This window comes from Rhinolophus sinicus, linkage group LG15 (assembly GCF_036562045.2).
Source record: "Rhinolophus sinicus isolate RSC01 linkage group LG15, ASM3656204v1, whole genome shotgun sequence".
Classification (NCBI taxonomy): Eukaryota; Metazoa; Chordata; class Mammalia; order Chiroptera; family Rhinolophidae; genus Rhinolophus; species Rhinolophus sinicus.
In genome coordinates, this window is record NC_133764.1 from 13631322 (window position 1) to 13646310 (window position 14989).

At 55.5% G+C, this 14989-nt stretch overlaps 1 protein-coding gene across 1 annotated transcript in view; it reads left to right on the plus strand.

The window, feature by feature from the left end:
* LOC109453798 (sarcoplasmic/endoplasmic reticulum calcium ATPase 3) overlaps positions 1-14989 on the plus strand; it is a 54937-nt gene that overhangs the window by 11589 nt on the left and 28359 nt on the right. The window contains 14 exon segments of the mRNA XM_074320853.1: positions 1078-1182; positions 1356-1494; positions 1782-1862; positions 1953-2038; positions 3627-4091; positions 5731-5819; positions 6000-6102; positions 7371-7502; positions 7874-7999; positions 9160-9378; positions 9494-9829; positions 11583-11803; positions 12729-12931; positions 13537-13622. Coding sequence (XP_074176954.1) covers positions 1078-1182; positions 1356-1494; positions 1782-1862; positions 1953-2038; positions 3627-4091; positions 5731-5819; positions 6000-6102; positions 7371-7502; positions 7874-7999; positions 9160-9378; positions 9494-9829; positions 11583-11803; positions 12729-12931; positions 13537-13622 — 2391 coding nt within the window.

Here is a 14989-nt window from a genome sequence, read left to right on the forward strand (position 1 = left end):
TGAGAGCCCCTTCCGTGGCTCCCAGTGCCTCTCAGGAGACTTTCGGCCTTAAGTTCTTGCAGCATCCTCGGGGCCACTGCTCCTCTTTGCTCTTGCTCCATTCCTGCTGCCCGGATCCCTCCTGGACCCGCAGGGCCACGGGGCCAGGCTGGAGCAGTGGGGGAGGGGTCAGTGGTTGTCATCAGTGGCTGAGCAACAGAGACCCGAGGATAAAAGTGGCTTCCCTGAGGGTGGGCTTGATTCCTGCCCCTGGCCCTGTGCCCAGCAAGGCCTGGGGAGGAGGGAGACCTCATCTTGGTGACATGACATGCAAGAGCAGCATCGGCCCTGGTGGGACCAACTGCCCCTCCAGCCAGCTATGTCTGTCCCTCCTGGCCTCTCACTTTCCTTGTGGAAACCGAGGACTTTTACAGAGAAAAAAAAGGCCCATGGATAATTGACTTTCAGGGATAAAAGTCATGGATAAGGCAGGTGCCTAAAACGGCTGAGCCGAAAGGGTGCCGGTACCCCTTCACAGTACAGATGGGCACACGGAGACCCACGAGGGGAGTGACAAGTATCCAGTTGGGCCAAGAGGTGGGAACGAGATTTGAACCTGGTCTCCCGCCTCCGGGCCTGGGCTCTGGCTGGAATCGTGCTCCTCTGGCCCAGGCCTTGGAGGGTGAATGTGAGCCTGCAGCGGGATCCCCTGGGCTTGTTAACACGGACCGCTGGGCCCCACCCCAGAGTCTCTGAGTCCGGACATCTGGGATGGACCCTGAGATGCGTCTGTAGCAAGTTCCCAGCTGACGCTGATGCTGGTCTGGGCACCACACCTGGAGAACCACCGCCAGGCCGACAGTGAGACCTCCAGCTGTGGGGCAGCTGTCCGATTGCCCCCATCACTGAAAGTTGGCGGGTGGGACTTGGGCTGTGGCTGCCACTGCTTTCAGGGTCTGGGTGTCCTGAGTCAAGGCCTTCTCAGAATAGCCCTCTCCAAGCCCCGGGCTCCCCAGTGGCGTCTCCCCCAAGTGACTCGGTACAAAGGAAGTGGTGAGCAGACCCTGGCCCACAGCTCACCAGCTCTGATCCTGGCAGGTCCTGGCCTGGTTTGAGGAGGGCGAGGAGACCACAACAGCCTTTGTGGAGCCGCTGGTCATCATGCTGATCCTCGTGGCCAATGCAATCGTCGGCGTGTGGCAGGTGAGAGGCCCAGGGGTGGGGCTGGACCCTGGGTTCTCACGGCTGCTGCGTGGAACCTCTACCGCGTGCAAGTCCTGCTTCCATCTCCATCCCAAGCCCCAAGGGTGTCACTCCAAGGGGGTGGCCTACTGGGGCCAGCAGGGACAGACCTCTGCCTGCCTCGTGTTCTGTAGGAACGCAATGCTGAGAGTGCCATCGAGGCCTTAAAGGAGTATGAGCCTGAGATGGGCAAGGTGATCCGCGCGGACCGAACGGGTGTGCAGAGGATCCGCGCCCGTGACATCGTCCCCGGAGACATCGTGGAAGTGGCTGGTATGATGGGGCCTCCTCCTTTCATTACGTGACCCTGGTGAGCCCATCCCTCTCTATGCTCCTACCTTTCTGGCCGTATATGCAGAGGGGGTGGTTATCAGATCCCTCCAAAGCTCTTTGGCCCAAAGCCCGTTGGACAGATGAGCCTGCAGGCCAGGGAGCAGGGTCCACCTGAGGGATCACAGGGTAGGCCCCTGCCTCTCAGCCCCAGCCTCGTTCCTGGGAGCCCTCCTGGATTTCCCGGGGGGCGGCGCCCAAAGCCACACTCAGCCGTTTCCTCCCTGCAGTGGGAGACAAAGTGCCTGCTGACCTGCGTCTCATCGAGATCAAATCCACCACGCTGAGGGTAGACCAGTCCATCCTGACGGGTGAGGCCCGGAGGCCGGGCTCAGCAGGGGCTGGGGCGGGGGCTGTGGGGATCTTCACGTGGGGCTTCTCATTCCTGATTCTACAACCAGGTGAATCCGTGTCTATAACCAAGCACACAGATGCCATCCCGGATCCCAGAGCTGTGAACCAGGACAAGAAGAACATGTTATTTTCCGTGAGTCCCTGGGGCCTTTGCTTGGAAAATGATAATAAAAAGAATCCAGAGGAATCAGTTAAAGCCCTACAGGGAAGAACCTCATCGATTGTTGACAATACGTACAAACTTATAGTAAAATACTAGCTTGTGTTTACTGAAGGCTGTGCCTGGCACTGTTCTAAACCTTTTACATGTATTAATTTATTTAATTCTCACAGCACCTTTGAAATAAATGCTCTCCTTATCTGTATTTTCTAGCCAGGAAACAGGCACAGAGAGGTTAAGTACGTTGCCCAAGGTCACACAGCCAGTGAATGGCAGAGCTGGGAAGTGAATTCACATAGTCTGACTCCAGAGCTCTCCCTCTTACCTGCTAGGCCTGTCCTGCCTCAATCTGGAGAGGAGTGGAGTTTGCCTATAGTCACTCAACAGAGAATCTTCTAGAGGGAAGAGGGTTGCCAAAGTGGTAGAAGATGGCAGGAACAGTCCATTTCTCCAATGGGAAAACCAACCCCCAAGGCAAGACACCAGGCCCTCCTGGCTCTTTTTAGGGAGAGTGATGGGTTCAGCTCTGGTGGGAGTGATCTGCCCCAGTGGCCTCAAAGGGACTTAAGCAGTGATGCTCATGGGCTGCCCAGAAACAGCCTGAAGCCAAGCACCAAGGTCACAAGGAAAGCTCAGCCCAGTCAGCAGTGGCCCGGGGCCCCAAGTTATCACTTGCCAGAGAAACTTCCCGGAAATGAACAGAAATGGAGAAAGTGAATTTCACCCAGAGCGTTTCCTGAGGAGAGCACCCTGCCTAGATGCAGGGGAGCCTTGGGGTGAGGAGGGGACTCCCGGGGGCATGCTTGGGCATCAGCAGCTGTCACTAAGGAGTTTTTTCAGGAGGATGCTCTGGCTAACTGCCAGTCATTTCCTTAGCTGAGGAGCCTGCAAGTGGGAGGCAGAAGCTGCATTACTCAGGGCAAAGGAGAAGCTGTGGCTGCCACCAGCACCCTCCTCTCTCCAGCCTAGGCACAGGGCACCTGTCTGAAGGGGTACTGAGTGCTTAGCCTCCTCAGAGCAGCTGTGTCTTGGGCCTCTGTTGGATCACTTTCCAGAAGAGGACATGCAGGCAAGGCTGGCTGGCCATTACAACAGGACTTAGGGCTTTTACCAGGGCCTTGGGAATGGATGGACTTCAGCTCAAGTTTTCCGGATTCTTCAGTAAATAGTTACGGACTGTCTCCCTGGGATCATAGTAAGCTGCACTCCTGTCTGGCCACACTGGTTGTTTATGAATCATATTTCAATGGCTTGGTGCCGTACTGTGCTAGTTGATCATACTGTCAGTACGGACCCAGTGCTTCCTCTGTGCCAGGTCCCATGCCAGGCACTGGGGATGTGGTGCGGAACCCAGTCCCTGCCTTCCCAGAGCTGAACTATCATGGGGATGACAGCAGTCACTCAGTACTACGGCGCTACGTCAGTCTAGGAGCACTAAGTGGCGTGGAGATAGAGCGAGCCAAGCAGGGGAATAAGAACCCTACCCTGGCCTGCAGGAGTCCGGGGTCCTGGCCCTGGCTGGGGTGCTAAGCAGCCCTGCCCTCGTTCCTCCCTTGGCCAGGGCACCAACATCGCATCAGGCAAGGCACTGGGGGTGGCCGTGGCCACAGGCCTGCACACAGAGCTGGGTAAGATCCGGAGCCAGATGGTGGCTGTGGAGCCAGAGCGGACGCCGCTACAGCAGAAGCTGGACGAGTTTGGGCGACAGCTGTCCCGTGCCATCTCCGTGACCTGCGTGGCTGTGTGGGTCATCAACATTGGCCACTTTGCCGACCCAGCCCACGGCGGCTCCTGGCTCCGCGGCGCCGTGTACTACTTCAAGATTGCTGTAGCCCTGGCTGTGGCTGCTATCCCCGAGGGCCTCCCGGCTGTCATCACTACATGCCTGGCGCTGGGCACACGGCGCATGGCACGCAAGAATGCCATTGTACGGAGTCTGCCCTCTGTGGAGACCCTGGGCTGCACCTCGGTCATTTGCTCCGACAAGACGGGCACGCTCACCACTAATCAGATGTCTGTCTGCCGGGTGAGTGTCTACAGCCAGCTGGGGATCTCGCTGTGTTGCTGTGTAACACTCGGCAGTCTAGGCTCCCTCTCTGAGCTGTTCCTTGACTCCTTTTTGGCCAGGGATGGAGGACAGAATGTGTGGGCTGCCCCAAGGTGGGGAGCAGATCCAGGATTTCATGGGGCAGAGCAGCAAAGCCTGGCAGGACATGTGCTAGGTAGGACCCATGGGTCACTATAGGACCCTGGCAGGTCACTGCCCATCTATGAGTTTCAGTTTCCTCATCTGAAGTTTGAGTGTGCAAGCCCTGCCAGTTAACCAGAGAGAATGCAGGAGAGGGTTAAATACAGCCTTGGCATCTGAACCAAGCTGAGCTGAGACCCAGGTTCCATCCTCCTCCACCATAACTCTGCGGTCAGCAGTGTCACCAGATATGCCAGCTCCAATGACCTGGGAAGGGCCAGGGCAGGAATTATTCATTCCCTGGTACTTGATCCCAGATCCTGGGCCCACTGTCCACATGCTCCAGGGATTCTGGCTGAGAGTCCAGCAGACCCATGGGGCAGAGAGTAGGTGGGGTGATAGTGAAGGTTGTGGGTTTCCTACCCGTCCCAGGTTCTCCCATCACTCCTCTCCCACCCCTGCTCCTATAGTCTGCCCATTGGGCCTTGGAAACCCAGACTCTGTATCTGAGACCTTAAAGCCCCATCAAAACCCATCAGAGGCTGCTGCAGGGAAAGGGTCACCAGCAGCTTGACTGTGCTGCTAAAATCCCTCGTAGGACTTCATTTGAACAAACTGGTCCTTAACAGAAATGAAGACGTGAAAAGCACAATGTAGGGAAGTTGCAGAGGCCTTACATGCTGATGAAGGGCTGAGAAGAACTTGACTCCTTAGAGGCTGTGCTGGCTGGAGGGCTGCCCCCAGGAGCAGGGAAGAGAGCATGAAGGAAGGGACATTTAATGAGCACCTACTGTGTGCTGGGCTGGCCATAGCTTTGGGAATATGCAGTGAGGCAATTTCCAGGAAGCAAGAATTATCTCGCTGGCAGAGCTGGCTGACAAATGGTCTTCCCTGGGAGGGATGAGCCCCCATCCGTGAAGTGCACAGGTAGGCGATGGGTGACATAGCAGGCCCTTACTGTCTGTAGACACCTTTGGGCAGGAGGGGTCTGCCCCAGAGTGGGGTATGGGTTTCCTCCTTTGGAGGCCAGGAACTCATCCACTTGAAGGGAAAGGAGGGGCAGCTGGACTCTGATCCCATTTTCTCCCCATGTTACCAGTGGAGAAACAGGCTCAGGTGCTCAGCCCAGGTCACACAGCGAGATGGGCAAGCATCCAGGCTTCCTGCCCCAGCACACAGTTCTGTCAAGTTGGGAGCTGCCCCTAGAACAGTGAAGAGTCTGCCACAAACCCCTCAGGAGTCCAGAGCAAATGGGCAAACTGGAGCTGGACACACCTGGGCAGAGCAGAGGGGCCTCACTTCAGCCTGAACTCTACTCTTATGCTGCAGCTCTGAGACCCTCAGGGAAGGAAGGCCACAAGCTTCCCTGAGGGCCCACAGGACCCCTCCTTGGGGTCAGGCTTTATTCAAATCGGCTGCCCAGGGAGGAAGGAGGTGAGAGCTCAACTCAGCATGCCCCTGTGTTTCCCATTCCCAGATGTTCATTGTAGCTGAGGTGGAAGCAGGTGCCTGCCGTTTGCACGAGTTCACCATATCTGGCACCACATATGCTCCGGAGGGCGAAGTGTGAGTGCTGGGTGCGCTGGGCGAGTTGGGCACAGGTGGGCGTGGTTTGCTGGTGGACCCGGCTACATAGCACAGCTCTGGGAGTTTCAATGAGTGAGGGCTCCTGGGGGCGGGGCCAAAAGGCTGGACACCTCCCGGGGGCGGGGCCAAGGTCCTTCTACTAACCGCCTGGCTCGTCAGGCGGCAGGGAGAGCAGCTGGTGCGTTGTGGGCAGTTCGATGGGCTGGTGGAGTTGGCCACGATCTGTGCTCTGTGCAACGACTCGGCGCTGGACTACAACGAGGTGAGCCCCTACTCCCTGTCACGAGCTCCCTAGGATCCAACCTTTCAAGACAGACCCTTCGTCCACAGTCTCAAAGCTCCCAGGGTGGGTGGTTCCTGCCCCTTTGGAGTGCCACACCCCAGGAACCCTGCCACCCCTGCACACCCTCCACTGCCACTCCTCCCTTTTCGCCTGACTGGCTTCTGCACCAGGCTCTGGGGCTCTTGGGCCGTGGAGGACTGTACTGTAAGGGGCTGAAGGGCCTGAGGGAAGAGATTGGGGTGTAGGACTAACGAGGGTGTTTCAAGCATAAGGCACAGCCCAGAAAAGGCCACAGGCCATAACAGCCTGATGTGCTTTCGGCGTTGAAGGCTCTTCCCTGTGGCTGCAGCAGTGGAATGGTGCATGCAGGAGGATGCCCCATCTGCGGGGAAGGACTTGGCCACACCAAGTCAGGCCCAATGCCAAACTGAGGGCAGTAGACAGGCACTGAAGTGATATGGTCAGATTTACATTTACAAAAGATCCCCCAGGCTTCTGTGGGGGACAGAATAGACAGGGCAAGCCTGGAGCCAGGGAGCCCTGTGTGGTTGTCCAGAGCGATGTCGGCTGAGTCTTGGCTCAGGGAGATGGGATAAGGCATAGGTTGAAGAAAGACTCAGGAGCCCAAATCCTGGGATTTGGTGGCTGGTTAGGTGAAAGAGAGAGTGAGGGTCAGGGTAGCTTCTGATTGCTGTCCTGCTGAGACTGTCACTAAAGTGGCAAATGTAGGGAGAGAGGTGGCTTGAGGGTCCCCAGGGAACAAGGTCCAACGGGCAGTCAGTGGACATGTAGGCTTGGAGCTTAGGAGAGAGGTCAAGGCTAGTCTGGGCACTGGCCGTCGTGAGCCTGTGAAAGGTGGAGGCAGGGGCCAAATGAGGCCTCAGGGAGAGAGGGTGGGAGGGAAGAAGCAGGACCCCGACAGCAGGGTTTAGAAAGAGGAACCTGGCAAAGAAGATTGAGAAGGAGCCAGCAGAGAAGAAGGCAGAGGACAGGAGGGGTGCGTGGCCATTGGTGTCGGGAGAAGGGAGGGTCAGAGGAGAAGGTGAGTGTCAGTGCCAGACACCCCCCAGATCCCCAGTCAGCTGGACTGAGAAGGGCCCACAGGCCTGGAGCAAAAGAGGCTGCAGGTAACTGGCAGAAGGAGCTCCAGAGGGCAGCGAGTGAGTGGGGAGTGAGTGGGAGGTGAGGCTGGAAGCCCCTGTGGAGGCTGGCCTGCCCCTCATTCCCTGTACTCTGGGCCCCACCAGGCCAAGGGCATATATGAGAAGGTGGGAGAGGCCACAGAGACAGCCCTGACTTGCCTGGTAGAGAAGATGGACGTGTTTGACACCGACCTACAGGCCCTGTCCCGGGTGGAGCGAGCTGGTGCCTGCAACGCGGTGAGTAGGGTCGGGGCTCAGGCCACAGGCTTCATGGCTGGGCCTTCTGGGGCATCTGGAGAAGAGAGAGAGGAGAATGGACTCTCGGGAGGCTTCTGGGAGGAGGACCTTAGTAAGACTTGGCTAGGGAGAAGAGAAAAGAAAGGAAAAGACGGAGTGTGGTCTGTAACTTGGAGTTGGGAAATGCACAGCATGGTCGGGAAATGGCAACTTTTTAAGATTTCTGGGGCTGGAGAGGGAGATGGAGGCCTCGAATGCCAGGACCATTGTGTAGGGAGCAAGAGTCTTTTCATGGGGCCGAGAGACTGGTGAGAAAGCACTGAGAGCTGCTGGCTCTGCCCCTCACACCCTGATCCCCCTGCGCCCTGCAGGTCATCAAGCAGCTGATGCGGAAGGAGTTCACCCTGGAGTTCTCTCGAGACCGGAAGTCCATGTCAGTGTACTGCACGCCCACCCGCACTGGCCCGGGGGCCCAGGGCAGCAAGATGTTTGTGAAGGTGGGACCCGCCTGACTGGCCTGGGGCCTCTTCATACGTAGGGCCCTAGGGACCTGGTCTCCAGTCCTCTGAAGAGCCAGAGTCTGCAGCTAGAGGGAGGTGTGACAGAGGGAGGTGTGAGGCCTACTGTCAAAGCAATGAATCCAGAATGAGGGTGGTGGGCCTGCCGTGAGGAACTGGGAGAAGGATCCAGGATTGGTGGAGACGAAGCCAGGGCCAGGGGCTAAGGCCTGCCCCTCGCCATGGCCCCAGCTCTGGGCTGAGAGGCACTGCCTTGTCACATGACCTTGGGGTCACCCATGCTCCTCCATGGAGCTTGTTCTCCCCATCTAAATAGCAGGGTCAGGCTAACAGGTCTCCAAAGCCCTTAGCCTCTGACTGGGAGTGTTGAGGTGGGTCATGCCCGCCTTTGATGCTTCGTGTTACTTCCCAGAGGAAAGGCCTCAGCCCTGTCCAGACCTCTGCCCACAGCATCTCCTGTTGCTGCTTTGGAACCTGAAGTAGAAATCACAGCCCTCACTTCACCCCACCACGGAGGTTTTGGCCCCTTTTGAAATGAAAAGGCTTTTTCTGTGTGGAGAGCTTGGCTGTTTTGAAAATGTAACAGTGCCCTTTGGGGAGAAAAAGAAGGCACAGATGGCATGTTGTTCAGAGGCTAATCCCAGGCGTGGGGTGATGTCTGAGGTGAGACCCCAAGGCCACTGAGGGGTTTGCCACCCCCAAGACGTCCTTCTCAGAGCCATACCCACCACACTCTCTGCATGGCTCTATTTCTGGTCCCCAAGCAGGGTTCAGCCTGCCTCCTGCTGCCGACCCCTTTACAGAACTGGGATCCCAGTAGCACCAAGGGCCTACAGGAGGGCTGTCATTCCCACCCCCAAAATGCTATAGCAGGCCTTCCCAGCTACGGGCTGGTGTGGGGGGAGGGTGCCATCCCCTGGGTGGCCATGACCCGCTCCCCTTTTTCCTTTGGATTTTCTCGTAGTGGCTCCCTCTTGGTTCCCACTCTGGGCTTTCAAAGAATGGATTCTGATCCGTGCCTTGCTGTTTGTGCTCTTCAGTGGCCTTCCTCTATACCTGGGCCTCAGTTTCCTCAGTTGGGCAGGAGGGAGACGAGAGGTCCTGGCTGACAAGTTCCTCACTCCTCCCCAACCTTGCAGGGGGCTCCTGAGAGTGTGATTGAGCGCTGTAGCTCAGTCCGTGTGGGGAACCGCACAGTACCCCTGAACACCACCGCCAGGGAGCAGATTCTGGCCAAGATCCGGGATTGGGGCTCAGGCTTGGATACGCTGCGCTGCCTGGCACTGGCTACCCGGGACGAGCCCCCAAGGAAGGAAGTCATGCAGCTGGATGACTGCAGCAAGTTTGTGCAGTATGAGGTAGGTGCCGGCACAAGGCCTTAGCACTGGGCTTGTGCGCCCACCTGCAGCAGTCGGGTAGGTGGCAGGTTGTGGATGGGCCCAGGCCCCACTTGCATCTGCCCCCTCCCTACAGACGGACCTGACTTTCGTGGGCTGCGTGGGCATGCTGGACCCTCCGAGGCCCGAGGTGGCTGCTTGCATCGCACGCTGCCGCCGGGCGGGCATCCGTGTGGTCATGATCACAGGGGACAACAAAGGCACGGCTGTGGCTATTTGCCGTCGGCTGGGCATCTTCAAGGACACAGAGGATGTGACGGGCAAGGCCTACACAGGCCGTGAATTCGATGACCTCAGCCCCGAGCAGCAGCGCCACGCCTGCCGCACAGCCCGCTGCTTCGCTCGTGTGGAACCTGCACACAAGTCCCAAATTGTGGAGTACCTGCAATCCTTTAACGAGGTCACTGCCATGGTGAGGCCACAAAACGAGCCTGGGGGAGGTGGTGAGGAGTGGGAGAAGCGCTTGCCACAGGGCTTGGAACCCCGGCTTCTGTTTCATTTTTTTTTTCCCCCAGCATTTTGTTACAAAAAAATTCAAACACAAAGAGAAATTGAAATAATTTTCAAGTGAGTGCCTGTATATCCACCGTCTAGATTCTACAAATAATATATTTGTTATAATTTATTTATTACATACCTATCCATCTATCCATCCTTAATCCATCTTTTCTTAAATGCATTTCAGAGTAAGTTGTAGAGATGAGTACACTTCATTACTCTAGAGAGCAGTATTTGTGGTTCTTTTGTTTTTGGTTTTTTTTTCCTGTTTGAGGTAAAACTTGCATGCAATGAAACGCGCAGTTCGCAAGCATGCCATTTATTAGATGAGTTCTGCTAAATGCACACACCTGTGTCACCCAAAGCCTTATCACGACAGGGAACATTATCACCAACCCATGAAGTTCCCTCATGCTCCTGCCCCCTCAGGCCCCCTCCCACAACAGGCAATTGCTGTTCTGATTTTTTTCCACCAAAGGTAGTTTTGCCTGTCTTAGATTTTGACATGAATGGAATCATACAGTATATACTCTTTTGTGTCTGGTTTCTTTTGAGATTTTTCCATGTTGTTGTGGGTATCAGTAGATGATTGCTTTTTTTTATTATAGAGTAACATGCCATTGGGTGAGTATGCCAGGTTATCTATTTACCTGTGGCTGGACATTTGGTTTGGGTCCAGTTTTCATTCTGTCTCATTCTTGATTGCTGACCTGTTCGTCAACACTGATCTGACTTTTGACTTAGACCTCAACCCTGACTGGGCCTCTGTTATTAATTTGACCTCCAACCTAACCTAGTCCTTCACCCTTACCTTAATTCTGACCAGTGGCTCAGCCTTGACCTAGATAATGAACTGGGCACCAACCTTGATTTGTCTACAACTGAAACCTTGTTCTTGAACTTATTTTTTGACCTTCACACAGAAGGTTCCTGACCTTGACCTTAACCATCTTAATCTGATTCTTTACCTTGAGCTCAACACTGATATGGGTTCTAGTTTTGACTTGGACCTGGACCTGATCCCTGACATTGCTCTTGATCCCCCTAGGCTAACACTTTATGTTACCTCAACTTCGAGCTGGTTTCTAATCTTGACCTTGACTCAACTCTGACTTCAACCATGACATCACTCCTGATACGGACCATAGCCTTGACTAGGCCTCTGACTTTGACTTGACCTCTACCTTAATCTAATTTTTAATCTTGAGCCAGAGTCCAGTCTTGACCCTGACTTTGGCTCCAACCTTCCCCTTGACTACAACACCTAACCTGGTCCTTGACCTGGGCCAGGACCTTGACCTCACTCCTGAGTTAACCTTAACTTTATCCTTAACATCAATTTCATCTTCTGCCCCACGTCCTACATGAATTTCATCCCCACCCTCCTCATTGACGCACCCTCATGCCTATCGCCACCTCACCATCTCCTCTGACCTTAGAGAAGACCTGATGATCTTTTCCCCGACTTTGTCCTTGTTTGCACTCCTTGCCTTCCCTTTAGCCTCATCCCCACCCCAGTTTCTAAGCTCATGACCTCACTATTTGCTCTGTCCAGCTGTCTTTTTCCTTGGGGACATCCCTAAGCTTGGGGATAGGCTGAGTTGACGGGAGATGGGGAGGTGGAAAGGATGTTTCTCAGGTGTGAACCCACCTAACCTGGCCTCCAGACTGGAGACGGGGTGAATGATGCCCCGGCCCTGAAGAAAGCAGAGATTGGCATTGCCATGGGCTCCGGCACAGCAGTGGCAAAGTCAGCAGCAGAGATGGTCCTGTCAGATGACAACTTTGCCTCCATTGTGGCTGCGGTGGAGGAGGGCCGGGCCATCTACAGTAACATGAAGCAATTCATCCGCTACCTCATCTCCTCCAATGTCGGCGAAGTTGTCTGGTGAGGCCCTGCGTTCTGTCCTCCCAGCTCTCTGGACTAGCTCTGCATCCCTGAGACCAAGGAAATGCCTGTTCCTGGGATGGGGCTTCAGGGATGGAGGGACATGTGACCTGCCCTGGTTGGGGCCTTCTAGGGTCCCACCTCAGATGGGCTAGGACGGGGATACCTTGTCATTCTCCAGAGGCCCTGGGGCACCCCAGCCCTCAAGGAGGTGCCTGAAAAGTCCCCTATCATCCCTCCAGCCATAACCTTCCCATTTTAGAGTCGTGCAAGATGGGAGAATTAGCCCCACCTTTGCGCAGTAATGTGTTCGTGTGTGTCCATGTAGTGTGCACACAGTTGTGTGTGCACGGTGTGTGTGCCTGAGTGAGACTGTGTGTGTATGTGAGTGTGTGTACGCACGCACACGGTGCATGTGTGCCCTCATACAGCTATGGGCATGAGTACAAGCACAGAGGACTTGTGGAGGCGCGTAATGTGTGCACACTTAGATTTGCGTGTGAGAGACGCCTGTGGGGCTTGGTGAACACATATTTGCCTGGATACATGTGAATTCTGCATCTCTGTACATCAGGGCAAGTGTGTAAGTGTTTCTGGGATTGTGTGGCCTGTGCTAGGTTTTTGCTCATGTCTGTAAACAGATATATATATGTTTGGATAAGCACTGTCTACATGTGTGCGTGCCCTGAACAAGAGTATGTCCTAAACAAGAGAGGCCTAAAGAGCAGATTGTCCGGGCTCCAGAGCCGGCACTGAGGGAGACAGGGGTGGCCGAGTGTGAGGCAGAGCTGTGTGCACACACATCAGAACTAGCAGAGCAAGGTGGGGCTGCTAAGGAGGCAGTGGGTGGGCTCCCCAGTTTGGCATGTGAGCAGGAGCTGGACCCTCCATTTGTGGGAGCTGGAGCTCTTGACTCTGGTTCCAGCATCTTCCTCACGGCCATCCTGGGCCTGCCAGAAGCCCTGATCCCTGTGCAGCTGCTCTGGGTGAACCTGGTGACAGATGGCCTACCTGCCACGGCCCTGGGCTTCAACCCACCAGACCTGGACATCATGGAGAAGATGCCTCGGAACCCTCGCGAGGCCCTCATCAGTGGTTGGCTCTTTTTCCGATATCTGGCTATTGGAGGTGAGTGGGGGGGCTCCAGCCCTCCGTGGGGTTCCAGTAGTTTCCTGAGACCCTGTATCAGTTAGGCTTGCAAACTACAGACAGTATGACAGCCTGGCTTATGCCAAAAAGACTGTGTGGGCTCATCTAACTGAAGAGACTAGCACACGCGCCTCAGGCATGGCTGGATCGAGCCTCAGACAGTAGTATCACAGGCATATTTTGGTTCTGCCTCAGCTCCATTCTCAGGCTGTTGTGTCTTAGGGTGGCTGTTGCAGCTGCAGCCCTCCTGCTGACTCCATTACAACCCCATATTCAACAGAAGAGAGCCTTTTCTCATACTCCTCCTCAGTAGTATGGTAAAAGTCTCAGGCCTGTTCTCATTGGCCCACATTGGGTTACCTGCTTACCTCCTAGCCAATCGCTGTGGCCAGGGGTGTGACAGATGCTCTTTGCCAGTCAGGGCCCACCACTGGCACTGAGGGTAGGTGCCTGCAAACCACACGATCCCGAGAGGGAGAGGGTGGCTCCCTGACAAAAAGTCAGGGAATTATTATGAAGGGGAAATGGATACCAGAAAACCGCTTTTGTCCACTGTAGCTGGTTTCCTCCTGCCCTCCCTGCAGTGTACGTCGGCCTGGCCACAGTGGCTGCCGCCACCTGGTGGTTCCTGTATGATGCCGAGGGACCTCACATCACCTTCTACCAGCTGGTGAGCAAGCGACAGCCAGGGAGCCTATTGGGGTTATATCTAAAGTCGAGCTCATATCCGGTTATTGGAGTTCCAGGGGTGAGGGGTCCAGAACCCCATGGTTGACCAACGGCTATCCCTCCCCACCCCCATTCACATATATAGACATCCACCACCTAAGGAGCCAAGCTCAGAAGCCACGGGAAACGTAGGGAGAGCAGCATAGCCCCCGAGCCAGAGAAGAGGCTATTTCTTCTCCCAATCATTTAGTTAGAGGGGACCAAGGGGAATAACTGCCCACAAGTGTCTTATCTTTACTAGGGAACCCCCCAAAACATTGAAGACTCAGAGATATGAAGTCCTACATGGTGGAACTTGAGGCAGAGTGTCAGACTGAGGAAATCAGGGATTTGCCAGGCTCTCTCCACCCCCGTAGACCCACCGACCTCTTGAAGTCACCTGACTGACAGGTGTCCACCACAGGGCCATCTTAGCTCAGCACAGCTCTAGAAGCAAGCAAGGAGACCCTTCAGCTATTGTCTGTCAGCTCTCCCTCTGTTTGAGCAGCCAGCACGTCTCTGCTTGATAGAAGTTTTGCAGCAGTTCCGGCAAAGCCAGTTGAAATTTTCTTGTTTAAAGCCGAGAGCTGCAGAGATGCAGGATTTTCTTCCTCTGAGTGTGCCTGCCTTTGCCATTAGATAGAAGAGCTCCAAGGAGGGACCCTGACTTCCTGCCCCATCCCAGGGAGTGTCAGGGGACCGACCACCCTGAGGGCAGTGTGAGGGCTAGGTTACCACTGGCCATCCTCCCTGGGGAGGCTGTGATTTCAGGGGTTCTGCAGCATTATTCACATCTCGGCTGAGGCAGCCTGGGGATGCTTTTCTGGCACCTACCAGCCCTCAAGCACATGGGGCTCTCCCTCTGGCAGCAGCGCAGAGCATGGGCCCAGCTCGCATCCCAGAGGCTGGTGCCTCCAGCCCTTGAGAAGGCTCAGGCCAGCCTCAGGCACCTCTGCTCATTCAGCGCCGGTGGGAGCCACACGGTAGAGACAGGCCTGTGCCAATCATCCCGTGGCTGCCTTCTGCCAGCCCTGTCCCTATTGCCACCCTTTGTACTGCGGACCCCAAATCGCCAAGGTCCTGGGACATAATATATGTGTGGCAGGTGCTTACTCGTGAAATCCAGAAGGTCTGAACTGGGCAGGGTATTTAGGGCAAGAGCATCAGATCTATTGAAACATCTTGATGTGATCCTGTTGAGATTGCTTCCCTGCGCCCACGCATAAGGGCCCGAGTGTGCACGTGCCCAAGTGGGAAGTGTGTGCACTGCCTGTGTGTGTGCGTGTATGCATAGCATTAAGATCTGGGAAGTGGGGCCCGACAGCAGTG